The sequence below is a fragment of the Eubalaena glacialis genome, chromosome 9, assembly GCF_028564815.1.
Source record: "Eubalaena glacialis isolate mEubGla1 chromosome 9, mEubGla1.1.hap2.+ XY, whole genome shotgun sequence".
Classification (NCBI taxonomy): domain Eukaryota; kingdom Metazoa; phylum Chordata; class Mammalia; order Artiodactyla; family Balaenidae; genus Eubalaena; species Eubalaena glacialis.
This window is the reverse complement of record NC_083724.1, coordinates 1,633,800-1,655,954: the sequence shown is the minus strand read 5'-3', so window position 1 is coordinate 1,655,954 and position 22,155 is coordinate 1,633,800. Positions and strand designations below refer to the sequence as shown.

Genomic DNA, 22,155 nt, shown 5'->3' with positions numbered 1-22,155 from the left:
GGTCCTTTGCCACAGGACTCCTCATGTCATGGTGAGCAATTCCAGAGAAAGAAAGAAGTGACAGCCCATCACTTCTGCCACATTCTATTGGCTAGAAGCCAGTTACTCAATCCAGCCCACACTCAGGGGAGGGCTACACAAAGGTGCAAACGCAGGAGGCACATGGTTGGGGGCCATCTTGGAGGCTGTTGTCACAACACGTAAATCAGAATGTACTTTATATAGTGACAAGCTGGAAAACAAGTAGATAAAAGAGGAGAGAGGACATGAGATGTTGGGCAGGGTGCTGAAATTGGATATAAAACAATAGGGAAGGCCTCACCGAGATGACTTTTGAGCAAAGACCTGAAGGGAGTGAGTGACTCTGGGGAAAGGGGGTGCCGGGCAGAGACAACAGCGAATGCAGAGGTCCTGAGGCAGGAGCCTCGTGGGAAGGGAGCTGAGGGTTGTCAAATAGGAGAAAGTAGGCAATGAGGCAGGCCTGGCTGCAGCCATACTTGAAATACATTAGCACAGCCTACAAACCCACCTGCCGCCCTCCTACGCCTCGGTGCGGGCAACCTGGCCTTCTTGCAAAGCCCTGAGCAGAACTGCTCTGTGTCCACTATGGGGCTTCTGCAGAGGCTGCCCCCTCTGCCTGGTACCCTTTTTCCTGGCATGCTCCATCCCTCTCTTCTTCCAGGTCACAGGCATTTGGCACGACCTGAGGATTGCATGTTTCATTTGTTTATTTGTCCATCCCATGAGCTCTCACAAGCTTCAGGAGATCAGAGACCTTGTCTCTTGATCAAGGTGTGCCCAAGGCCCGGGACAACACAAGGCAAAGAAGAGGTGCTGGGTAAACATTGTGGGATGCATGAACGAGTGGCGGAAGCCTGTTGCACCGGTTACCGTACTTTATTCACTTTTGTATTTTGACTTGTTTCAGCTGAGGATAGAAAGCTGGGTGCGAGGGGGAGGCCACAGGGATCAGCGAGGGGGTCAAAGTCTGAGGCCAGAGCAGTGGCCGGCGCGGCCTGCGCCCAGTCAGGGTTTGCGCGAAGGGGGGGAACCCCGGACTCAGCCGGGACAGCGCAGCACCCCAAGTGTGCGCACGGTCCCGAGTCCCGGACCGCGCTGCACAGCCCTCGTCCCGGAAAACAGTGCTCAGGACACGCCAGCCCAGCCGGGAGCCCCGCCCTGCGCACGAAGCTCCGCCCCCACCGGTGCAGGCACCGTCCCGTGACTAAGCCCCGCCCAGCTAGCCCCGCCCCGCGCAGGCCCCTAGTCACCGCTCGGCTCTGCCCCCCCCACCCCCAGCCCGCCCAGTGGCAGGGGCCTCGTCCCCGCTCCGGAAGCCTTCCGCCGGCGCAGGCGCACTAGGTCCCGAGGCGGCCTTAGGTTTCGAGGGGGCCCTAGGTTTCGAGGCGGCTCTAGGTCCCGAGGCGGCCCTGGATCCGCCGGGTCCCTCCGCCTGCCGAGGTGCCATGGTGCCGCCACCGCTGTCGCCGCCGCTCTGCACGCTGCCGCCCGGCCCCGGACCCCCGCGCTTCGTGTGTTACTGCGAGGGGGAGGGCAGTGGGACGGGGGAACGCGGCGGCTTCAACCTCTAGTGAGTAGCGGGGTCCGCAGGGCTACGAGGGGCGCGGGCAGCTCTGCGGGCGGTCCCGCCTGACAGCCCCTCCCCCGCAGTGTGACGGACGCCGCGGAGCTTTGGAGCACCTGCTTCACGCCGGACAGCCTGGCGGCCCTCGTGGGTAACAGGGCTCCTGGGCGGCCGGCAGCCTCCAGCACCCCACGCCTGCAGCGCGGACCACCTGTGGGCTCGAAGGGGGCGGCCTGGGATTCCCCGGAAGGGTCAGGACACCCTTCCCACGGCTCTGTAGCTGTAGTCCTAAGATTGGTCCCGGGCGGCTCTGGGTCGGGCAGGTTTGGGGTGTCCCCAGTAGTCCTAGGGTGTCAGGCACCTGGTGACCAGTCCCTGTGCCCTGTAGAAAGCCCGTTTTGGCCTGAGTGCGGCTGAAGACATCACCCCCCGCTTCAGGTGAGCCCCTGAGCAGGGAGGCAGGAGGGATGGGGAGCGGCGAGTGGGTCTGGTCACAGCGCTCAGCCCGCCTCCTTTCCCAGGGCAGCCTGCCAGCAGCAAGCTGTGACTCTCACCCTGCAGGAGAACAGAGCATCCCTGACCCTTTCAGGGGGGCCCTCGGCGCTGGAATTTGACCTCTCCAAGGTGCCGGGCCCAGAGGCAGCCTCCAGGTTGCAGGCACTGACACTGGGCCTGGCAGAGCGCGTGTGCAGCTTGGAGCAGCGGCTGGCAGGTAGGGTGGGGGGGAGGCATCTCACACCCTCACTGGGGTCCCCCTGCTGGGGCCTCCATTCCTGCTTTCTCCCCAGCTGCTGCAGAGGAGACAGCCACCAGCCCCAGGAAGAGCTCCCGGCAGGTGGGCCCTCTGCTCTTCTTACCAGGTAAGGCCTGTCACCTGTGACTTGGGTGGGGTGACTCAGTTTCCCCAGAACAAGCCTCAAGCTCCAGAGAGAGGATCTGTCTGTGTGGAGAAGGGGTTGTGGCCCTGGGATCCTGCTAGATTCAGGAGCCCCCCCTCCCTCATCCTGTTTTCCCCAGACCCGGATCCTCAGAGAGGTGGCCCTGGACCTGGGGTCAAGAGGCGGTGTCCGGGAGAGTCTCTCATCAACCCTGGCTTCAAGAGGTGCCCACCCACTCCCCCTCCCTCTTGTGCCCAGGGTCCATCCCTGGACCCTGCCCGCCCTTCCACACCCCCATGGTGTCATTCCCTCTTCTCTCCCAGTAAGAAACCAGCTGGTGGTGTAGACTTCGACGACCCCTGAAGGTGCAGCAAAAACTGTGACCGTCGGGAGGCTGCTTGCAAGGGGAGGGGCAGCCCCTGGGACCCTCCCGCTGGCACCTGCCCATCCCGCTGCCAGGCAGGAACAAGCCTGCTCCTCCAGCCCCTTCCCCATCAAATAAACATCTTCATCTGGCGGAGGTCACAGAGGTCCCGGCCAGGCTCTGGTTCCTGGGGGCTGGCTCCAGGAGAGGTCTCGGGGATTGCCAGGCCTGCGGTCTGGGCGTGGGGCCGCATCAGGCTCTGCGCTCCATGGTGGAGCTGCCGGCTCTCCCGACCCACCCAGCTGTCCCTGCCTGGCCAGCCCAGGAGCCAAGAAGGTTGTGTGAGGTGGGGCTGGGGCTCTGAGAGGCTAGAACTCTGCTCCTGTCCCTCCGGGCACACGCCTCCCTGATGCAAACCCCACGTGATGACCAGGGAGATGGGGGTGGCCTGCCTGCCACCTGGGGCAGAGCTGAGGAATGTGGGCCCGCCCTCCGGCCTGGAGACCCGAGTTGCCCAGACGGGGCTCTGCTCCCCACCCTCCCCACCCATCCTGCCGCCCCGCCCTGGCCTGACTGGTTTGGGAGCCCAATCCAGTCCCGCCATCCCTGAGGAGTCGGGGGATGGACCGCGCCCCACCCACTGGGCTCTCTGCCCAGTCCTTCCTGGCTATCATCTGGAGCTGAGCGTCTCACGGTGGGAGTTTGGGGGTGGCAGAAATTGCGGGGCCTCTGGTCCTCGTATGTCTGTACCCGCTCACTGAGGTAGAGGTGCCTTTCTGGGGCTGCAGACGAGCGGGCGGGTGGCGGGGGAGGCGGGCGCGCTAGCGGGGGCGCACGGCGGGCCGGTAGGCCGCCAGGATCTCGGCGCTGTGTGGACACGTGTAGTTGAACTCCTTTTCCTGCAGGGCGTTGTCCAGGTAGCGGCGGACACTGCGCAGCTCAGCGGGGATGGGCGCCTGGCGGAAGTGCGCGCACACCGTCTGCGGGCGAGGGGCGCGGTCGGGGTCTCCTCGAGGGTCCGCCCCGCCCCGCCCCGCCTTGCCCCGCCCGGCGCTCACGTTCACGATGTGCAGCTTGGGCAGCAGCCCGCAGTCAGCCAGCGTGAGCTGGTCGCCGTCCACAAAGCGGCGGCGCGACTCGCGCAGCTGCGGCTCCCGCGCCAGCTCGTGCTCCAGGGGCGCGCGCAGGTAGCTGTCCAGCTTGGCGAGGGCGCGCAGCAGATGCTGGTACAGGGCTGAGGGCGGGGAGCGCGGTGAGGAGCCGGCCGGGGGCGCCACTCCCCCCAGCCTCGCCGCGTCTCCGGACCCTCCTCACCATCGTCCAGCGCGGGCACCGGGTTCTTGATGAAGGCGGAGAATTTGCGAAAGACGTCATTGCCCGCCGCGGTGGACTCCCTGTATCTGGGCGCTAGGCTGGGGAATCTGAGGGTGGAGGGATTTTGGGTCAGACCCTTGCTGCCCCCTGCGAGGCCCCGGGCTCTGTCCTGGGGGTGTCCTGCCTGAGGGCCCCATCTTGCCCCTCCCACTGCACCCGGCCCTCACTCTGGGGGGCCTAGCGTCTCTTCCAGAAACTCCTCAATCTGCAGCGTGTCCGTTTTGGCGTCGCCTTCATAGAGCAGGATGGGCAGCTGCGAACCCGGGGCAAAGTCCTTCAGCACGTCTGGGGACCTGTGGGCACAAGGCAGGGGGCAAGCGGCTGGCCCGAGGAGGGCCAAAGCCAGCGAGGGGTTCCCGGGGCAGGGGCTCACCTGCGGGTGTCCACGGTGGTGAGTGTGAAGGACACGCCCTTGAGAAGCAGGACCATGAAGAGCCTCTGACAAGAAGGGCAGTGGCCCACGCTCTCACCGTCCTCGCTCGCCTGGGTGGGAGGCGTAGAGGGGTGTCGGGGCAGGGAGCACACCCGGGACCCCCGCGGCCTCCCACTGCCAAGAGGTTGGAGCAAGGCCAGGGCTCCAGCTCAGTTGGGCACGGCCTGGACAAGCGGCCGCGAGGGCCCTTCACTCGGTCCCTGGGAGGCGGGGAGGGCTGCAGCGCTGCTGAGAGCCTGGAGGCTGGGCCAGGGCACCGGGGTGAGGGGTGCAGAGGCGGGAGCCTGGCTCTGGGGCTTGGCCCCTTATCTTCAGAGCCTGGGCCGAGGCCAGGCCCCTGGGCACCAGGCCCTGCAGGCTGGTCGCAAGGGTGGGGTGGGACAAGTGAGCTGCTTTTGGAGTGATTCACCTTGCTGAACCGGGTACCTCGCTGCCCTGGGCCTCAAGGGTGGGAGGAGGCCAGGCCCTGGCAGCCCCTCACCGGGGTCGGCAGATCGAGGCACGGAGGGCTGCCTGGCACAGCTGCTCTTCTGCTGCACTGACCCCAGCCTCCACCGGGCCTCGGCCACTGCTCCCTGCCTGCTACATCCCCCCCCCGCCCCCCAGGGGCTTCTCCTTCAGGAGGGCTGGGCTGTGCCAGGGAGTCAAGGCTGGGAGTCAGGGTGAGGCCACCCCAAGCCCTTTGGGAATAGTTCACCGGCGCTACCCACCTCGCTGCCCCCACCTACGCGGCCTCCAGAGGACAGCCGGAGCCCAGCGCAGGGCAAGGGCTGCGGACCCTGCCGCGGAGACCCACCCTTCAGCCCTCCCCAGACCTCCCCGCAGCCCGGCCAGCCCGGCACCTTGACAAACAGCTGGAGCTTGGCGGTCTCAGCCATGGCGGGGCGCTTCGGGCGGCGGCAGGGCCTGGGCGGGGACTTGCGGAGCTCCCTTTAAGGTTCCCTGAGCGCCCCGCCCTCCCCGGCCCGGGGCCCGCCCAGTGGAGTCACCTAGGTGGCGCACAGGCAGCCAGGGCTCAGTGCCGGCGTGAGGGTGTGACCGTGGAGAACTGAGTGCTCGGAGCTGGAGCGGGGGCGCCACGGCTGTGGGAGGGGGCGGGGTGGTGGAGGAGGCCAGTGCCCTGGCAGGCGGGGAAAGAGGGGTGCCGACCTGGGAGGGAGCAGCTCTGGGTCAGGACCACCCCCACCGTGAGCCCAACAGCCCTCCGTGCAGTGGACACCCCCGCCGCCTGTGAGGGTTCCCAGCCCAGAAAGCCGAGGAGCGGGAGGAGAAATGAACAGCCTGGCCACAGCCTGTTTCCCCATCTGCCGACCAGGGCACTACAAGAGTGATAAGCCGCTTGGGAGGGACGCCCCCTTCCCACCTCCTCACCTCCGTTAGATAGAGCCCCCCCCCCCAACCCAGGGCAGGGCCCACATTCCAAACGTGCCCAAGGGGGACGGGCCGAGCTCAGGTGTCTTTACCCGGCCGACCCCACATCCCTGCCCCTCCGTTGTGGGCTCAGGGCGGGTTTCTCCCTGCTCTTAACCTTTAAAAGAACCCTTGGGTTAGAAGCCACAATCTTCTGAGCCACGGGGACCTCGCCCCCCCCCCCCACCTCCCCACCCTGGACTGGAAGGAGAAGGCCAGAGGAGGCTGGGGGAGTTGGCAGCCTCACAGGTGTGCGCCTGCCGGCCCGCCCCGGTAGGGACCACTCACCGGACTGCCCCACTGGGGCCCAGCGCCTGCGGGGAGGGGGCTTAGGGAGGAGCCATCGTGGTGCAGCGCCACCTGATGGCAGCCAGTGGGATCTGCACGGCGCCTTCCACTCCAAGCCCGGGGAGGGCCTCGTTCCCCTGTCCAGGCCCCCAGCCCGACAGACCCTCTCCGGAAGCAACAGTGGTCAGGACTCCTGGCAGAGGCCCCCTGAGCCTGGGGCTGGCCTCGACATACTGTGGAGTTGGGGCCTGGGCGTCCGGACCACCTGCCACCACCATGGGGCTGCTCCTCAACAACTGGGGGGGTCACCCCGCTTCCTGCTTCCCTGCCACATAAACTGCCACCCTGGAGAAGGGCCAAGGCCCCTCCACAACGGTGCCTGTTCACCAGATGTCCTGTGTGTAAAGGCACCTTTACACGTCCGTTAGAAAAACGGTGACATGGACAAATGAACAGGTGGTTCAGAAAAAAGGAAATAAAACACCAACAGAATACATGACAGTGTGTTTCATTGTACACGTATTCCAAGAACAAATCAGAACAAGATACGTACGGTTTGTGGTTACAACGGGCAGAAATGTGGCAACCATATTCTTGGCAACGGTGTGGGGAAACGCGCTCTGGGGGCGTCCCTGGTAAACAGCAGCTGCCATCGAGACGTCCCCATAAGTACACGAGGGACAAACGGGTGTGCAGTGCCCCAGGGTGTGGCAGAGTCCTGGTGCATCCACAGGAGAGGACGGAGGAGGCGGGTCTCTAGCCTGAGATTTACTGGTGTTACAGGCTGAACTGTGTCCCCTCCAAATTCATATGAAGTTCTCCTCCCCAAGCCCCCACCCCTCAGAATGTGACCATATTTGGAGATGGGGTCTTTACAGAAGTAATCAAGTTAAGATGAGGTCATTACGATGGGCCCTAACCCAACATGACTGTGTCCTTATAAAAAGGGGAGGGACTTCCCTGGTGGTCCAGTGGTTAAGAATCTGCCTTCCAAAAGAGGGGACGCGGGTTCGATCCCTGGTCGGGGAACTAAGATCCCACATGCTGCGGGGCAACTAAGCCTGTGCGCCGCAACTACTAAGCACGCAGGCCACAACTAGAGAGAAGCCACGCACCGCAACGAAGATCCCGAATACCGCAACTAAGACTTGACACAGCCAAAAATAAATAAATGTTTAAAAAATATACATATAAAAAAGGAGATGTGGACACACACACACACACACACACATAGAGGGAGAGCCCTGTGTGGAGGCGGAGGCAGAGATGGGGGTGACGCTTCCAAAGCCAAAGGCCCCAAAGAAAACCACCAGCACCTAGGAGGGCAGGGAGCAGACCGTCCCTCACGGCCTCGGGAGGCTCCAACATGCCGACACCTCGATCTTGGACTTCTGGCCCCCGGACGGTGAGAGTAAATGTCCGGTGTTTAAGCCGCCCCGGTTGTGGTACTTTGTCATGGCAGCCCTAGCAAACCAGGCCAAGTGGGAGAGAGAAACCCAGCAAACTGAAAAACTACCCATTAGTGTATGTCACTCTGAGCCTATGCTTGTGTGTATCCTGCAGGATGACCTCTGACATGTACAAACACAGACATTCAATTTGTGTTTTCTATCCACTTGCATTGTATGAAATTTCTACCATATTTTAAAAATGTTTTTAAAGAAGTGAGAACAAACCTATGGTCACCAACCTTAAGCAGACCACAACCTACCCCAGCCACTTGGATTGTCCCTAACCAACCCTCCCCACCGCCCCTGCCATATCCACAGAGCAGCCCCCGGAGGGCCCTTGGGGGCTGCCCACCCTCCTCCCTTCACAGTCCCTGCGGGGCAGGCTCGGCCCGAGGGCCCAGGGTTGCTGTCCTCGACCTCATCCCTGCGTTGGAAACTCTTCTCTCCTGAGCCCCGGCCTGCAGGGCGAGGAGCCCACCCCTCCTCCAGGCTGACCCAGTCACCCTCCCCCACCCTGAGCCCGGCCTACGGGGCAGGGGCTGTACCTTGGCATCCAGTGGGCCCACCTTCACCCCACACCCCACCCTACGCACGCAAGCTGGCGTGAATGTTTTTGTTTATTTATTGAAAACAAACACCTGTGCGCTCCCTACAGGTCTGGCTCCCGGGTGGGCGGGCAGGGGGCCAAGCTGGGTGGGAGAGCAATGACAGCCGGAGGGGGTGGGGAGGGGGTCCGGCCCCTCACCTGGCCGGTGGGGCCAGCTTCTCCGTTCCTGCTACCCGGCCCGCTGCCCCGTCGCAGCCCCTTCCCCGGCCCACGACAACGGCTCCCTGTGGGAAACCAGGGTGACGAGGCTCGTCCTAAAGCAAAATGAACAGGCGCCTTGGGTGGCACCTAACCCCGCCCCCCAGTCCCAGGCTGGCAGCAGCCACCATCCAAACTGGGTGTAAGAGAACAGCCCGTTCAGGAGGGCAGGGGTCGCCAGGAGAAGTCAGGCGGTACCTGGCAGCCCGGGTCACCCCGTGGCCCTGGGGGTGGTGGGCAGAGCTGGGCAGGGGCGAGGGGCTGGCCAGACCCCAAGGCTTTAAGGCAGAGCAGGGTGAGGGTGTGCGCAGCCCGGGGCCGGGCCAGCCTTTGGCACAATGAGGGGAGGGCGGCGCGATGGCCGAGGAGGGCGGGGCTGGAGGGGCCTGAAGCCCTTGGTCCTGGACCTCCCACTCCAGGGCCTGGCAGGCGGGCACTGGGGGCACAGGGTGGGACCTCAGCCACCGCCCGACTTCCGTTCCCACAGCGTGACCTTGACCCAGCTCCGGCGGTCAGCAGAGCGTGTCCGTGTTGAAGGAGAGCTGGGCCTGGGGGACGGGGACAGGCCTGGCTCGGGCGTCTGGCCCCGCGCCTGCCCCAGGCCGGCCCGCACGCAGGCTCTCCCACCTCTGTCCGCCCTGAGCTTCCTCTCAGTGGTCAGCTCCCCGCGTGGCCTGTCTCTGCCAGGCCGGTGGCTGCTGTCCCCAGGCTCTGCTCCCCCCACCTCCGCTCTGCCTGTCTCTGAAATGCCCTCCGTTTCCAAGCTGTTCTGGGCTCTGTGTGGGTCTGTCTCCTCTGCCTGTGCCCAGGCCTCCTGCGTCCGCTATAGTCCTGAGCATCAGGCGGGTCCCTCTGTTCCCGTGAGCTCAGGACAGCAGGGGTCCCGGGGCCGCCCCCCGGCCCCACCCCACCCCGAGCCTGGGCTCTCTGGCCGGCTTGGCTGCCCTGACTCCAGGACCCCGCTCACCCTCTCCTCCTCGAAGCTGATGAGGCCCTCGTCCTCCGTGTCCAGGTCCTCGGGCGCGTCGGCCGCGAGCGCCCGCAGCTCGGTGGGGGGGGGCCGAGGCCGCAGCAGGCTGAGCAGGCGGCCCAGCGGGGACGGCAGCGCCGCGGGCGGCTCGCTCTCCTGCTGGTCCAGGTTGTCGCTCTGCTGCTTGGCGAAGTTCACGAACACCTGGGGGGCAGGGACGAGGGGGAGGGGGTGGGCGGGGGCCGGCCCAGGCGGCCCGGCGGCCCGGCCCGGAGCACTCACGTTGTCCAGGGTGGTCTGGCTGACCGAGTAGTCCTCGAGGCCCAGCACGCCCACCACCTGCTCCAGCTTGCTGAACACCTGCGCCAGCGAGACGTGCTGCGACTTGAGCTGGTACTGCACCTTCGTGTGGTGCCGCTCCTGGGGGGGCGCAGAGGTCACAGGCTGCTCGGGCGGTGCGCCCAGCCCCGCCCCTGCCCCTCGCCCCGGGGCCCCGCCCACCTTGAGCACGGCCTCCGGGAAGTTCCTGTTGAAGAACCGCACCACGTCCTTCACGTTCTGGCTGCTCTTGGTCCGCACCGTGATCATGTAGCCGTCCCCGAACCTGTGGGACAGGCCCTTGGCCCCAGCCCGGCCGCCAGGGGAGCCCAGCCTCCGCCTGCCGCAGCCCACAGCCCACCGTCCCTGCCGCCCCCGCTGCTCACCGGTTCTTCAGGTGCTGGATGCTGCCCAGACAGCGCAGGCGCCCGTTCACCATGATGGCCAGCCGCGTGCACAGCGCCTCGCACTCCTCCATGCTGAGGGCGAGACGCACAAGCTGGCACGGGAGATGGGGAGGGCCCGATGTGCGGGGGCCGGGGGCGGGGGCGGGGGGGGGCGGGCGGACCTGTGCGAAGTCAGCACCACCGAGCGCCCTGTCTTGATGAGGTCCAAAATGAGGTTCCAGAGGAAGCGCCGAGCCTTAGGGTCCATGCCTGTGGTAGGCTCGTCCTGGGGGCGGTGCCAGGCTCAGCCGCTGTACCCGTTCACCCCAGCTAGCCCCACCAGCTGCTTCCTGCCCGGCCCCCCAGGAAGACAAAGGGGGGGCACCCGACCCCCATCCCACCCCCAGGCTCACCAGGAAGACGTAGGCGGGGCCCTGACCCCCATCCCACCCCCGGGCTCACCAGGAAGACGTAGGCGGGGCCCTGACCCCCATCCCACCCCCAGGCTCACCAGGAAGATGAAGGCGGGGTACCCGATGAGGGCGATGGCTGTCGACAGCTTCCGCTTGTTGCCTCCGCTGTAGGTGCCGGCAGGCTTGTCAGCGTACTTGGTCAGCTCCAGCTTCTCCAGGGCCCACTTCACCACCTGGGAGGGAGAGCGATGTCAGGGGCCCACGCTACACACCAGCCCCCTCCCCCGCTGGGCGACCCTCACCCGGGCTTCATCCTTCCAAGGGATGCCGCGGAGCCGCGTGTACAGCTGCAGGTGCTCCCGGGCCGTGAGCTCATCGAACAGGGCGTCGAACTGTGGGCAGTAGCCCAGGCTCTGCTGCACCTGGAGCAGCTCCTTGAGCACGCTGGGGACACAGCGCCGTCAGCACCGGTCACTGCCGTCGCCCCGCCCACCCAGACACCCGCCCGCCCACACCTGTGTCCGTTGACAAAGGCCTCGCCCCCCGTCGTGCTCTCGTCGCCCGTCAGCATCTTGAAGGTGCTGGTCTTGCCCGCGCCATTCACGCCCAGGAGGCCAAAGCACTCGCCAGGACGCACGCCCAGGCACAGGCGGTCCACGGCCAGGATGCGTCCGATCTTCCGCGACTTGTACACCTGGCAGAGGTGAGAGGGCGGCCCACTCAGCGGGGCAGGCGGGCCGGCCACCAGGCCGGACTCCACCTGGGCCCCGCCCTACCCCGAGCCCCGCCCCCACCCGCCCAGGGCCCACCTTGGTCAGGTTCTCGATTTTGACCATGTCGTTGTCAGCGTCCCCCCGGAGCACCCGCTGCCGCTCGCTGGCCACGTCCACGTCGTCCTCCACGGGCTTTGTCGACACGGGCATGCGCCTGGGAGGACAGGGAGGGCAGTGCCCGGCCGGGACCCCCACCATCGCCCAGTGCTCCCCCGCCACCGCGGCCACGGTGGGAAAGAGGGTAGCGCCCAGCCCGGCCCCCCACCGTGCGTTGCCCGGCGCGCCCCCACTCACTGCGGCTGCCGCAGGAAGTTGTACTGGCACATGATGGTGAGGAGGAAGCCCACGAAGCCCTCGACCGTCATGGCCACCAGGCCCCTGGTGACAATGTCCCACTCGAACGGGGACTTCATCTTGTCAAACTGGCCTGTGGGGCAGCTGGTTCAGGGCCGGGCCTGGGGCCTCAGGAGCCCCCGTTCTCCCCCAGGCCTGGAAGCCCCCTCAGCCTCCCCGCCCAGGGGCGCACGCTGTCACCCCCTGGCCGGCCTCACCGATCTTGGCGTAGTACTCGTTGATGTACTCGTTGTAGGCCATCTCCATGAGTCCGTGGCCCAGGTTGTAGTTGGGGAAGATGAGGAAGCAGCTTTTCAGGTAACTGTTGACAATCTTCAGGTCCTGGAGGGTCACGGGGGTCAGGGCACAGCCTCAGCCCCGCCGCCCCGCCATCCCATCACCCCGCCGCCCCGCCATCCCATCACCCCGCCGCCCCGCCATCCCATCACCCCGCCGCCCCGCCCCACCTTGTCGCGCTCAAAGAGCTGCAGCAGGAAGGTGGCCACGGTGGCCGTGATGCCGATGAAAAGGTTGATGACGATCAGAAACACATAGGCCGAGCTGGGGACCTCGAACCAGAAGGAGGCCGGGTACATGACGGGGGTGATGGACCACCTGCGGGCGGCGGGCGGGCGGAGGTCACTGGGCGGCCCGAGCCTGCCCTACACCCACTCCCCCCGCCCGCGCGCTCCCCCTTACCCGTAGAGCAGGAAGAGGGAGAGCACGGCGGGGAAGTTGGTGGGTGACGTGTAGGCCGGCAAGTCAAACACAAATAGGATGATGACACAGCAGGTGGCCGGGACCAGGTAGTTGAGCTACCAGAGCAGGGGTGGCAAGTGAGGGGCCAGGGCGGGGGTGGGGGGCCTGGGGGCAGAACCGGGGGCCCAGCAGGGGACGGGGGACGGGACAGCCAGGGGTCGGGGGGCACACCATGTCCCACGCGTAGTTAGCCAGCCAGTAGGTGACAGGGTTGCAGCCGCTGACAAACTGCAGGTGCTTGGCGTTGGTGGACTTCTCGGCCACCAGAAAGACCACGAAGCTGGCCGGCACGAAGGACATGGCCACGATGATGAAGATGGCGATGACCACATCCGTGCCCTGCAGCCTGGGGGCGAGGCGGCCCTCAGCCCTGCCCGGCACGCAGTCCCACAGCGGCGCCCCCGCCCCCGCCCACCCCCGCACCTACAGATAATCCAGCGAGAGGCTAGCACTCGTCTTGTTCATAGGGTGGTTGGTGACGGTGATGCCTGTGGCACAGGGGAGGGCAGCCTCAGGGGCCTGCTCTGCGCCCAGCCCGGCCCGCCCCCCGCCCCGGCTCACCCACCATAGGCCGCAGGGCTGCCCTTGCTCTTGGGCAGGTTGGCACGCAGGATGGCATTGTTGAGGCTGTTGAGGTAGGTGGGCATGCTGTGGTAGCCCTTGTTGTTGTAGAAAACCTGCGGGGAGTACAAAGAGACCCCGAGAGCCACGTCGGCCCCTGCAGACCTCGGGCGAGGGCCGGAAGGGGCGGGGCCCGGGGCCAAGCGGCGCTCACCTGGGCTGCCCGCCGCACCGCGATCCTCCGCACCATGGCCGGGGCCCGGGCGCCAAACGAGGCTGGGACGGACTTCTGGACGTTGCCGAAGGTGATGGCCCCGTACCTGGGCGGCAAGCCGAGGACTGGTGAGCCAGGCGGGAGACGGGTGTCTCCTCCTCGCCCACGGCCGGCGCGCCCCTCCCGCCTGGCTCACCGGTGCAGCCGGAAGCGGTCAGAGGTGAAGAGCAGGTACTCAGAGACATTGTGGCCGGTGATGTCGGTCAGGATGTCACCCGTGACCACCCGCATCTGGGGCGGGTGCCCGCCCACACTGCCGGGGCAGGAGAAGCCGGTGCCCTGCCCAGAGCAGGTGCAGCGGACGGGCTCCCGCACCAGGCGTGGCAGGGAGGGTGCCGACGTCCAGTTCTCTGTGGGCGCAGCGGGCAGAGTCAGCCCAGCCCGTGCTGCCCCGAGCCCCAGGCGTCCCCACCAGCCAGTACCTGGCGAGGAGGTGGGCGGCAGGGAGGTGTTCCAGGCCTGCGGTGGGTCCTCGTCCAGGGACACGGGGGAGTCAGACGGGGCAGGCGAGGGTGGGGGCGGCACGAAGTTGGACAGCGGCAGCCCCTGCGTGAAGGACTCCAGGCACATGCTGTCGAAGAACCGCGTGGCCAGCAGGCGCGACTCACCGCTGCTCAGGTTCAGCGTGGGCCCCAGCGAGCCGTTAGCCGGAGACTTGAGCACACACGTGGCGCCCACGCCTGACGGCAGCCGGAAAGTGCTCACCAGCTGCTGGGGGCCGGCGTCGGGGGACAGCCGCAATCTGGGAAAGCACAGAGCCAGTCTGGGTTCGGGGACGGGACCACCCCTCCCAGCTCTCGCACCGGCCCCCGCCCCGCAGGGCGGCCCGTCCCACGGCCTCACCGGTACTCCCGGCGCTCCTCGTTGGCATAGGGGATGAAGTTGCCGCGGGGCTGGGTGTAGTTGTGGTACTGGGAAGGGGACAGGACCAGCGGGGGCAGGTCGCCTGGCGGGGTGCACGGGGAAGCCTGAGCAGGTTCCTATGGCCTGCCAGCATCCCCCAGGCCCGGGTCCCCTCTTCCCAGTACCCACAGGGCCCAAGCTTGGGGCCTGGACCCCAAGGAGGCAGGAATCCCAGATGAGCCTAGGAGCATGCCCGCCAGCCTCAGGCGCAGCGCCCAGGCCCAGAGCAAGTGTGGGTTCCCCACATGGCTCCCGAGCAGGGCGGACATCCTGATGCCTGGCCGGGCGGCCATACCGATCTCTGGGACGGAGAGTGCCACCGTCATAGCCACGCAGACAAAGAAGGCAGGGAGCAGGATCTGCGAGGACAGCGCCTTGGAGTTGCGTCGAGCACAGTGGAAGCGCTTCACCAGGAGTCCGTGGAACTGGCGCACCTTCAGCCACCAGCCCTCCAGCTTGCGGCTGCCCTGGCCGACCCGCAAGAGGGTCTCCGCCTCGGCCTCTGCACGGGAGGGGTTGCTGAACAGGGGGCCCTAACCACCCTCCAGGGACCCTGCGGCCCCACCCGGACGCCTCCCACCTTGCAAGCTGACGTTGTCAGGGTCCTGCAAGTTGTCGCAGAGGGGGCGGTAGTCGCCGTAGACGTCGGTGTAGCCGGCCCCCTCGTCACCACGGGCAGAGCCCACCGAGGACGCAGACTGCAGCGATGCCTGTGACTGTGCCAGCTCTGCGCACCGGGCCAGGTTGCCAGCGTGACCCTCCCCCGACAATGAGTCCACGGCCCCAGGCAGCACATCTTTCCTGGACTCTTTCACGTCTGCAGCGGCAGAGAAGCCAGGGAAGGGGATATGGGGCTCAAGGCTGCCTGCCACCTGCAGGCCTGTCCGGGACCCCAGCCTCCACACTCACCCACCCACCCACAGCCCCAGACCCAGTCTGACCCTGGGGAGATCTGGATCCTTATTCCCACCTAAGACCCTTGGCCCCCACAGACAGAGGAAAAGTGAGCAGCCCCAGACCCAAGTTCGGACCTGGTGGAGTAGGGTGGTGGGGGCAGGGGCAGAGCTGGCTCAGTAGCTGTGGAGCCTCTCACCTGCCTCGCTGTTCTCCAGCGACTGGTCCTCCTCCGATACCTTAAGGAACACCTCCTCCAGCGTCGTGTCCATCAGCCCAAAGCTGCTCAGGTGTAGTGCATCCAGACTGCACTCCAGGTGCTGTGACAGAGCTGGGTGAGGCCCACCTCAGGGTGGGAGGGGGGACCCCACAGGGAGGATTGGGCCCACTTCCCTTTCAGCCACGCCTCCTCCACTGGCCCCACCCCTGAGCCCAGCCCCACCTCCTCCAACAGTCCCACCTCCCCTTCAGCCCCGCCTCCTCCACTGGCCCCACCCCTGAGCCCAGCCCCGCCTCCTCCAACAGTCCCACCTCCCCTTCAGCCCCGCCTCCTCCACTGGCCCCACCCCTGAGCCCAGCCCCGCCTCTTCCAGCAGTCCCACCTCACCCTGCAGCCCCACCTCTGCTGGTCCTGCCCCCGAGCCCTACCCCAGCTCCGCCTCCTCTACCAGCCCCACCTCCTCTGCTGAACACACCTCCTGGGCAGCTCCACCTCCTACACTGACCTCTCCCCTGAGCCCCACCCCCTCCACCAGCCCAGCCCCACCCCCACACCTGAAAGAGGCGCTCAAAGGCTCCCTTCTTGGCGGCCTCGCTGGGCAGGATGTAAGAGAGCTCGGTGCTAGTGTCCGAGACCAGCAGGCAGGAGGCCACATGTTTGCGGATGAACTGGGAAACCTGGGGCTCGGAGCAGCTGCTCAGCTGGGCCCGACCTGGGGGGCTGGCTGTCAGCCCTGGCTCTGGGAGGGTAGGGAGGGCTTCACTCAGGGGCTGGCGGAGAGTGTAAGCCACGCCCAACCAGCACCCTGGGCCCACTGGGGCAATGGTGAGGGCCCAGCCCCTCAACCTTATTGGTCTTGGGAAGGGGTCCGGGGCAGGCAGCCTCAGCACAGACCTTGGGGGTCCCCGGGCTCGGCAGGCCGCTTGACCAGCGTGAGGCGGTAGCCATCCCCGTAAGCACCCTTGAGAAAGAGCGGGGAGCCACAGCACTTGAGCTTCCCGTGGGAGATGATGGCAATGCGATCCCCAAGCAGGTCGGCCTCGTCCATGTGGTGGGTGGAGAGGAGGATGGTGCGGCCTGCGGGAGGTCAAGATTGGGGTCGTGGGTGGGGCGGCCGGGCAGGGCTGGGCAGGGGGCTGCTCACAACCACCCCGCGCCCCGCTCACCTGGCTTGTACTTCAGGATGAGGTCCCAGATGGCGCGGCGTGCATAGGGGTCCACGCCGGCCGTGGGCTCATCCAGGATGATGGCACGGGAGCCGCCCACGAAGGCGATGGCCACGGAGAGCTTGCGTTTCATGCCGCCGGACAGTGTCTGCACCAGCGAGTGCCGCTTGTTGGAGAGCTCCAGGTCCTCGATCATCCTGAGGGCAGGACGGGAGGGTCGGACCAGCCCTCGGGGAGCCGGTGCCTCTGCCTGCAGCCTCGCCTCCCAACCGAGCCCCACCCGAGCCCCACCCACTTGTCCATCTCCTTGCGGATCTCCTCCTGGGCCATGCTCTTGAGCCTCGAGTAGAACCAGAGGTGCTCCTCCACCGTAAGCCGGTCGAAGAGCACGTTGTGCTGGGGGCACATCCCCAGGTTCTTGCGGATCTCGTCCATCTCCGTGCGGATGTCGTGCCCGTAGATGGTGGCCGAACCCGATGTCGGCGGGAACAGGCCGGTGAGGATAGACCTGGGCGGGGAGGTGGGGTCATGGCCCCCACCTCCTGCAGGGAGCCCTCCCTGCCGCCCGCTCCGTCAGGAACTCCGGGCCGACCCCCACACACTCACATGGTAGTGGTCTTGCCAGCCCCATTGTGGCCCAGGAAGGACACCACCTGGTTCTCATAGAGGTTCAGGCTCAGCCTGTTCAAGGCCAGCTTTCTGTCATTCTTGTAGACCTTGGTGAGCTTGTCCACGCAGACCACCAGTGGCAGGTGGGTGGGCTCCTCTTCCATGCCCCGCATCTCCTCTGCACCAGGGCCGAGGGTCAGTGCCAGGGGTGCCTCTGGCCCCTGAAGCTCAGCCACTGCCCCTGTCCCCGCCTTGGTGCCCGCTCACCCAAGCGCCGGCTCTCCATGGCGCAGGCCTGGTCCTCCTCCATGACGCTGAGGCGGGGGGCGCGAGCCCACGGCCAGCTCCACTCCCACGCTTCCGTCCGCCCGCTGCCCAGCCAGTAGGACTTCTGCAGTGGGAAGTACCAGGGCCGGGGCAGCCCGTACATGCCTACGGGGTAGAGGAGAGGCTGACCCAGGGTCTGGGGTCACTGTCTACCCCAGGCCACGGGTCCCCCCTGGACACAGCCTCCTCCCCTCCCCCACCCCACCAAAGGGCTGGTACCTGGGTGCACGGCCTCGATGTACCACGTGAGCACACCGTAGACGACTGCATCTACCATCAGCATGGTGACAGCCAGGAGCAGGTTGAAGTCGTCCCCTTCCACGGGCGACTGGCTGAACGTGTGCCACTGGATGCCCACGCCCGCCACCTCGTACAGGGCGAAGTACTTGGAGCCCAGGCCAAAGGCTGTCGTGGACATCAGGGACTGAGGAGACGGCGGTGTCAGTGGGGGAGAGGAGACTGGACACCCCCGAGCCTGGCCCACCCCCCGTGGCCCTCACCGCGATGCACTTCTCGAAGGCGGTGATCTTGTCGTGAGCCACCTCCTCACGGATCGCCACGTACATGTAGGGCACGTAGCTCAGGAAGTAGATGATGCCGCCGCAGGCCGAGGCCAGCTTGGCCTTGGAGTACAGCACGGACACCAGGAAACTGGGGGCACGCAGGGCCACGGGCTGTCAGCCACACCTGAAATCTCGAAGCCACACTCGAGGCCCACCCTCCAGCCCGCTGCCAACCACACGTCGCTCACCAGAACATGATGGTGGCCACGGCGTAGACGGCCAGGAAGAGCCAGATGATGATGACGTGGCTGTGCATGAGGACCTGGCCGTACTTGAGGATGGCGGTCAGTGCCGTCACCGAGATGGAGAGCTGCACAAAGCCCGTGATGAACCAGGCCACCCAGTGTACGGCATTGTTCAGGCCCATGGTCTTCATCACCTGTGGGCAGGTGGGCGGGCATAAGGCCTTGGGACAGGGGCACCAGGAAGGAACACCTTGGCCCTGCCTTGCCAGCCCAGGTCTGGGGAGGGAGGGCTGCCCACAGCTACCCCCCTCACCTGTACTCCTCCCCCTTCTCTAACCTCTATCATTATCGCCCCCATTCCCCACCTCCATCCCTTCCCTCTTCTCCCCTCCCCCATCTCCCCCCTCCATCCCTCCCCTCTTCTCCCCTCCCACATCTCCCCCTCCATCCCTCCCCTCTTCTCCCCTCCCCCATCTCCCCCTCCATCCCTCCCCTCTTCTCCCCTCCCCCATCTCCCCCTCCATCCCTCCCCTCTTCTCCCCTCCATCTCCCCCTCCATCTCTCCCCTCTTCTCCCCTCCCCCATCTCCCCCTCCATCCCTCCCCTCTTCTCCCCTCCCCCATCTCCCCCTCCATCCCTCCCCTCTTCTCCCCTCCCCCATCTCCCCCTCCATCCCTCCCCTCTTCTCCCCTCCCCCATCTCCCCCCTCCATCCCTCCCCTCTTCTCCCCTCCCCCATCTCCCCCTCCATCCCTCCCCTCTTCTCCCCTCCCCCATCTCCCCCTCCATCCCTCCCCTCTTCTCCCCTCCCCCATCTCCCCCTCCATCCCTCCCCTCTTCTCCCCTCCATCTCCCCCTCCATCTCTCCCCTCTTCTCCCCTCCCCCATCTCCCCCTCCATCCCTCCCCTCTTCTCCCCTCCCCCATCTCCCCCTCCATCCCTCCCCTCTTCTCCCCTCCCCCATCTCCCCCCTCCATCCCTCCCCTCTTCTCCCCTCCATCTCCCCCTCCATCCCTCCCCTCGTCTCTCCTCCATCTCCCCCCTCCATCCCTCCCCTCTTCTCCCCTCCATCTCCCCCCTCCATCCCTCCCCTCTTCTCCCCTCCCCCATCTCCCCCTCCATCTCTCCCCTCTTCTCCCCTCCCCCATCTCCCCCTCCATCTCTCCCCTCTTCTCCCCTCCCCCATCTCCCCCTCCATCCCTCCCCTCTTCTCCCCTCCCCCATCTCCCCCTCCATCTCTCCCCTCTTCTCCCCTCCCCCAACTCCCCCCCTCCATCCCTCCCCTCTTCTCCCCTCCCCCATCTCCCCCCTCCATCTCTCCCCTCGTCTCTCCTCCCCCATCTCCCCCTCCATCCTCCCCTCTTCTCCCCTCCCCCATCTCCCCCCTCCATCTCTCCCCTCGTCTCTCCTCCATCTCCCCCTCCATCCCTCCCCTCGTCTCTCCTCCATCCCTCCCCTCTTCTCCCCTCCATCTCCCCCCCTCCATCCCTCCCCCTCTTCTCCCCTCCCCCATCTCCCCCTCCACCCTCCCCTCTTCTCCCCTCCATCTCCCCCTCCATCTCTCCCCTCGTCTCTCCTCCCCCATCTCCCCCCTCCATCCCTCCCCTCGTCTCTCCTCCATCTCTTCCGCTCCATCCCTCCCCTCTTCTCCCCTCCCCCATCTCCCCCTCCATCCCTCCCCTCTTCTCCCCTCCCCCATCTCCCCCTCCATCTCTCCCCTCTTCTCCCCTCCCCCCATCTCCCCCTCCATCCCTCCCCTCTTCTCCCCTCCATCTCCCCCTCCATCTCTCCCCTCGTCTCCCCTCCATCTCCCCCTCCATCTCTCCCCTCGTCTCCCCTCCATCTCCCCCTCCATCTCTCCCCTCTTCTCCCCTCCCCCATCTCCCCCTCCATCCCTCCCCTCTTCTCCCCTCCATCTCCCCCTCCATCCCTCCCCTCTTCTCCCCTCCCCCATCTCCCCCTCCATCCCTCCCCTCTTCTCCCCTCCCCCATCTCCCCCTCCATCTCTCCCCTCTTCTCCCCTCCCCCATCTCCCCCTCCATCCCTCCCCTCTTCTCCCCTCCATCTCCCCCTCCATCTCTCCCCTCGTCTCCCCTCCATCTCCCCCTCCATCTCTCCCCTCGTCTCCCCTCCATCTCCCCCTCCATCTCTCCCCTCTTCTCCCCTCCCCCATCTCCCCCTCCATCCCTCCCCTCTTCTCCCCTCCATCTCCCCCTCCATCCCTCCCCTCTTCTCCCCTCCCCCATCTCCCCCTCCATCCCTCCCCTCTTCTCCCCTCCATCTCCCCCTCCATCTCTCCCCTCGTCTCCCCTCCCCCATCTCCCCCTCCATCCCTCCCCTCGTCTCTCCTCCATCTCCCCCTCCATCTCTCCCCTCGTCTCTCCTCCCCCATCTCCCCCCTCCATCCCTCCCCTCTTCTCCCCTCCCCCATCTCCCCCTCCATCTCTCCCCTCGTCTCTCCTCCATCTCCCCCTCCATCCCTCCCCTCTTCTCCCCTCCCCCATCTCCCCCTCCATCCCTCCCCTCGTCTCCCTCCATCTCCCCCTCCATCTCTCCCCTCTTCTCCCCTCCCCCATCTCCCCCTCCATCTCTCCCCTCTTCTCCCCTCCATCTCCCCCTCCATCCCTCCCCTCTTCTCCCCTCCATCTCCCCCTCCATCCCTCCCCTCTTCTCCCCTCCCCCATCTCCCCCTCCATCTCTCCCCTCGTCTCTCCTCCATCTCTTCCGCTCCATCTCTCCCCTCTTCTCCCCTCCCCCATCTCCCCCTCCATCCCTCCCCTCTTCTCCCCTCCCCCATCTCCCCCTCCATCCCTCCCCTCTTCTCCCCTCCCCCATCTCCCCCCTCCATCTCTCCCCTCTTCTCCCCTCCCCCATCTCCCCCTCCATCTCTCCCCTCGTCTCCCCTCCCCCATCTCCCCCTCCATCCCTCCCCTCGTCTCTCCTCCATCTCCCCCTCCATCTCTCCCCCTCGTCTCTCCTCCCCCATCTCCCCCCTCCATCCCTCCCCTCTTCTCCCCTCCCCCATCTCCCCCTCCATCTCTCCCCTCGTCTCTCCTCCATCTCCCCCTCCATCCCTCCCCTCTTCTCCCCTCCCCCATCTCCCCCTCCATCCCTCCCCTCGTCTCCCCTCCATCTCCCCCTCCATCTCTCCCCTCTTCTCCCCTCCCCCATCTCCCCCTCCATCTCTCCCCTCGTCTCCCCTCCATCTCCCCCTCCATCTCTCCCCTCTTCTCCCCTCCCCCATCTCCCCCTCCATCTCTCCCCTCGTCTCTCCTCCATCTCCCACTCCATCTCTCCCCTCGTCTCTCCTCCCCCATCTCCCCCCTCCATCCCTCCCCTCTTCTCCCCTCCCCCATCTCCCCCTCCATCCCTCCCCTCTTCTCCCCTCCCCCATCTCCCCCTCCATCTCTCCCCTCTTCTCCCCTCCCCCATCTCCCCCTCCATCTCTCCCCTCTTCTCCCCTCCCCCCATCTCCCCCTCCATCTCTCCCCTCGTCTCCCCTCCATCTCCCCCTCCATCTCTCCCCTCTTCTCCCCTCCCCCATCTCCCCCCTCCATCTCTCCCCTCTTCTCCCCTCCATCTCCCCCTCCATCCCTCCCCTCTTCTCCCCTCCATCTCCCCCTCCATCCCTCCCCTCTTCTCCCCTCCCCCATCTCCCCCTCCATCTCTCCCCTCGTCTCTCCTCCATCTCTTCCGCTCCATCTCTCCCCTCTTCTCCCCTCCCCCATCTCCCCCTCCATCCCTCCCCTCTTCTCCCCTCCCCCATCTCCCCCTCCATCCCTCCCCTCTTCTCCCCTCCCCCATCTCCCCCTCCATCTCTCCCCTCTTCTCCCCTCCCCATCTCCCCCTCCATCTCTCCCCTCGTCTCCCCTCCCCCATCTCCCCCTCCATCCCTCCCCTCGTCTCTCCTCCAT

The 22,155-nt window shown here is 66.3% G+C and overlaps 3 protein-coding genes across 5 annotated transcripts in view; 1 reads left to right on the top strand and 2 right to left on the bottom strand.

The window, feature by feature from the left end:
- The first annotated feature begins 1,311 nt into the window (after nt 1-1,311).
- Nucleotides 1,312-3,518, top strand: PAXX (PAXX non-homologous end joining factor). 2 transcript variants are annotated; one of them, XM_061199580.1, is made up of 7 exons: nt 1,327-1,591; nt 1,672-1,732; nt 1,974-2,023; nt 2,107-2,297; nt 2,374-2,445; nt 2,603-2,687; nt 2,787-3,518. In XM_061199580.1, exons 1-7 carry the CDS (start codon nt 1,467-1,469, stop codon nt 2,824-2,826), a joined length of 624 nt encoding a protein of 207 aa, XP_061055563.1. In that variant the 5' UTR covers nt 1,327-1,466; the 3' UTR covers nt 2,827-3,518. The 2 variants fall into 2 exon arrangements, with proteins under 2 accessions (XP_061055564.1, XP_061055563.1); XM_061199581.1 differs by lacking the exon at nt 1,974-2,023 and having other exon boundaries at nt 1,312-1,591; nt 2,147-2,297.
- On the bottom strand, nt 1,314-5,995 carry CLIC3 (chloride intracellular channel 3). The gene is made up of 6 exons (XM_061199579.1): nt 5,477-5,995; nt 4,575-4,684; nt 4,369-4,494; nt 4,142-4,248; nt 3,886-4,061; nt 1,314-3,807 (listed from the first exon to the last, which is right to left on the bottom strand). Exons 1-6 carry the CDS (start codon nt 5,510-5,512, stop codon nt 3,649-3,651), a joined length of 714 nt encoding a protein of 237 aa, XP_061055562.1. The 5' UTR covers nt 5,513-5,995; the 3' UTR covers nt 1,314-3,648.
- Nucleotides 5,996-8,391: 2,396 nt separating this feature from the next.
- Nucleotides 8,392-22,155, bottom strand: part of ABCA2 (ATP binding cassette subfamily A member 2) — a 34,382-nt gene continuing 20,618 nt past the window's right edge. Inside the window, exons 16-48 of one of the 2 annotated variants that reach the window (XM_061199577.1) lie at nt 18,246-18,436; nt 17,995-18,145; nt 17,714-17,918; nt 17,435-17,599; nt 17,165-17,345; nt 16,854-17,066; nt 16,559-16,755; nt 16,287-16,469; nt 15,947-16,131; nt 15,372-15,492; nt 14,859-15,095; nt 14,574-14,780; nt 14,219-14,321; nt 13,798-14,117; nt 13,512-13,725; nt 13,316-13,421; nt 13,106-13,217; nt 12,968-13,028; nt 12,712-12,886; nt 12,481-12,596; nt 12,249-12,396; nt 12,000-12,123; nt 11,743-11,875; nt 11,485-11,602; nt 11,191-11,369; nt 10,978-11,119; nt 10,774-10,908; nt 10,445-10,548; nt 10,263-10,355; nt 10,060-10,162; nt 9,841-9,978; nt 9,556-9,762; nt 8,392-8,644 (exon numbers count right to left, since the gene is read on the bottom strand). In XM_061199577.1, coding sequence (XP_061055560.1) covers nt 8,525-8,644; nt 9,556-9,762; nt 9,841-9,978; nt 10,060-10,162; nt 10,263-10,355; nt 10,445-10,548; nt 10,774-10,908; nt 10,978-11,119; nt 11,191-11,369; nt 11,485-11,602; nt 11,743-11,875; nt 12,000-12,123; nt 12,249-12,396; nt 12,481-12,596; nt 12,712-12,886; nt 12,968-13,028; nt 13,106-13,217; nt 13,316-13,421; nt 13,512-13,725; nt 13,798-14,117; nt 14,219-14,321; nt 14,574-14,780; nt 14,859-15,095; nt 15,372-15,492; nt 15,947-16,131; nt 16,287-16,469; nt 16,559-16,755; nt 16,854-17,066; nt 17,165-17,345; nt 17,435-17,599; nt 17,714-17,918; nt 17,995-18,145; nt 18,246-18,436 — 5,187 coding nt within the window. In that variant the 3' untranslated portion in view covers nt 8,392-8,524. Of the gene's footprint in view, nt 8,645-9,019; nt 9,137-9,555; nt 9,763-9,840; nt 9,979-10,059; nt 10,163-10,262; nt 10,356-10,444; nt 10,549-10,773; nt 10,909-10,977; nt 11,120-11,190; nt 11,370-11,484; nt 11,603-11,742; nt 11,876-11,999; nt 12,124-12,248; nt 12,397-12,480; nt 12,597-12,711; nt 12,887-12,967; nt 13,029-13,105; nt 13,218-13,315; nt 13,422-13,511; nt 13,726-13,797; nt 14,118-14,218; nt 14,322-14,573; nt 14,781-14,858; nt 15,096-15,371; nt 15,493-15,946; nt 16,132-16,286; nt 16,470-16,558; nt 16,756-16,853; nt 17,067-17,164; nt 17,346-17,434; nt 17,600-17,713; nt 17,919-17,994; nt 18,146-18,245; nt 18,437-22,155 lie in introns of those variants that run through there. The other variant, XM_061199578.1, reaches the window with a different exon arrangement.

Excerpts from the sequence above, each read along its gene's own strand:
- CLIC3 (XM_061199579.1), bottom strand. The coding sequence starts at position 5,512 with ATGGCTGAGACCGCCAAGCTCCAGCTGTTTGTCAAG. Across the intron at positions 4,249-4,368 it reads GAGACGCTAGGCCCCCCAGA|ATTCCCCAGCCTAGCGCCCA; the intron begins GTGAGGGCCGGG and ends CTCCACCCTCAG. Across the intron at positions 4,062-4,141 it reads GGTGCCCGCGCTGGACGATG|CCCTGTACCAGCATCTGCTG; the intron begins GTGAGGAGGGTC and ends CCCCGCCCTCAG.
- PAXX (XM_061199580.1), top strand. The coding sequence starts at position 1,467 with ATGGTGCCGCCACCGCTGTCGCCGCCGCTCTGCACGCTGCCGCCCGGC. Across the intron at positions 2,024-2,106 it reads GACATCACCCCCCGCTTCAG|GGCAGCCTGCCAGCAGCAAG; the intron begins GTGAGCCCCTGA and ends CTCCTTTCCCAG. Across the intron at positions 2,446-2,602 it reads CCCTCTGCTCTTCTTACCAG|ACCCGGATCCTCAGAGAGGT; the intron begins GTAAGGCCTGTC and ends TGTTTTCCCCAG.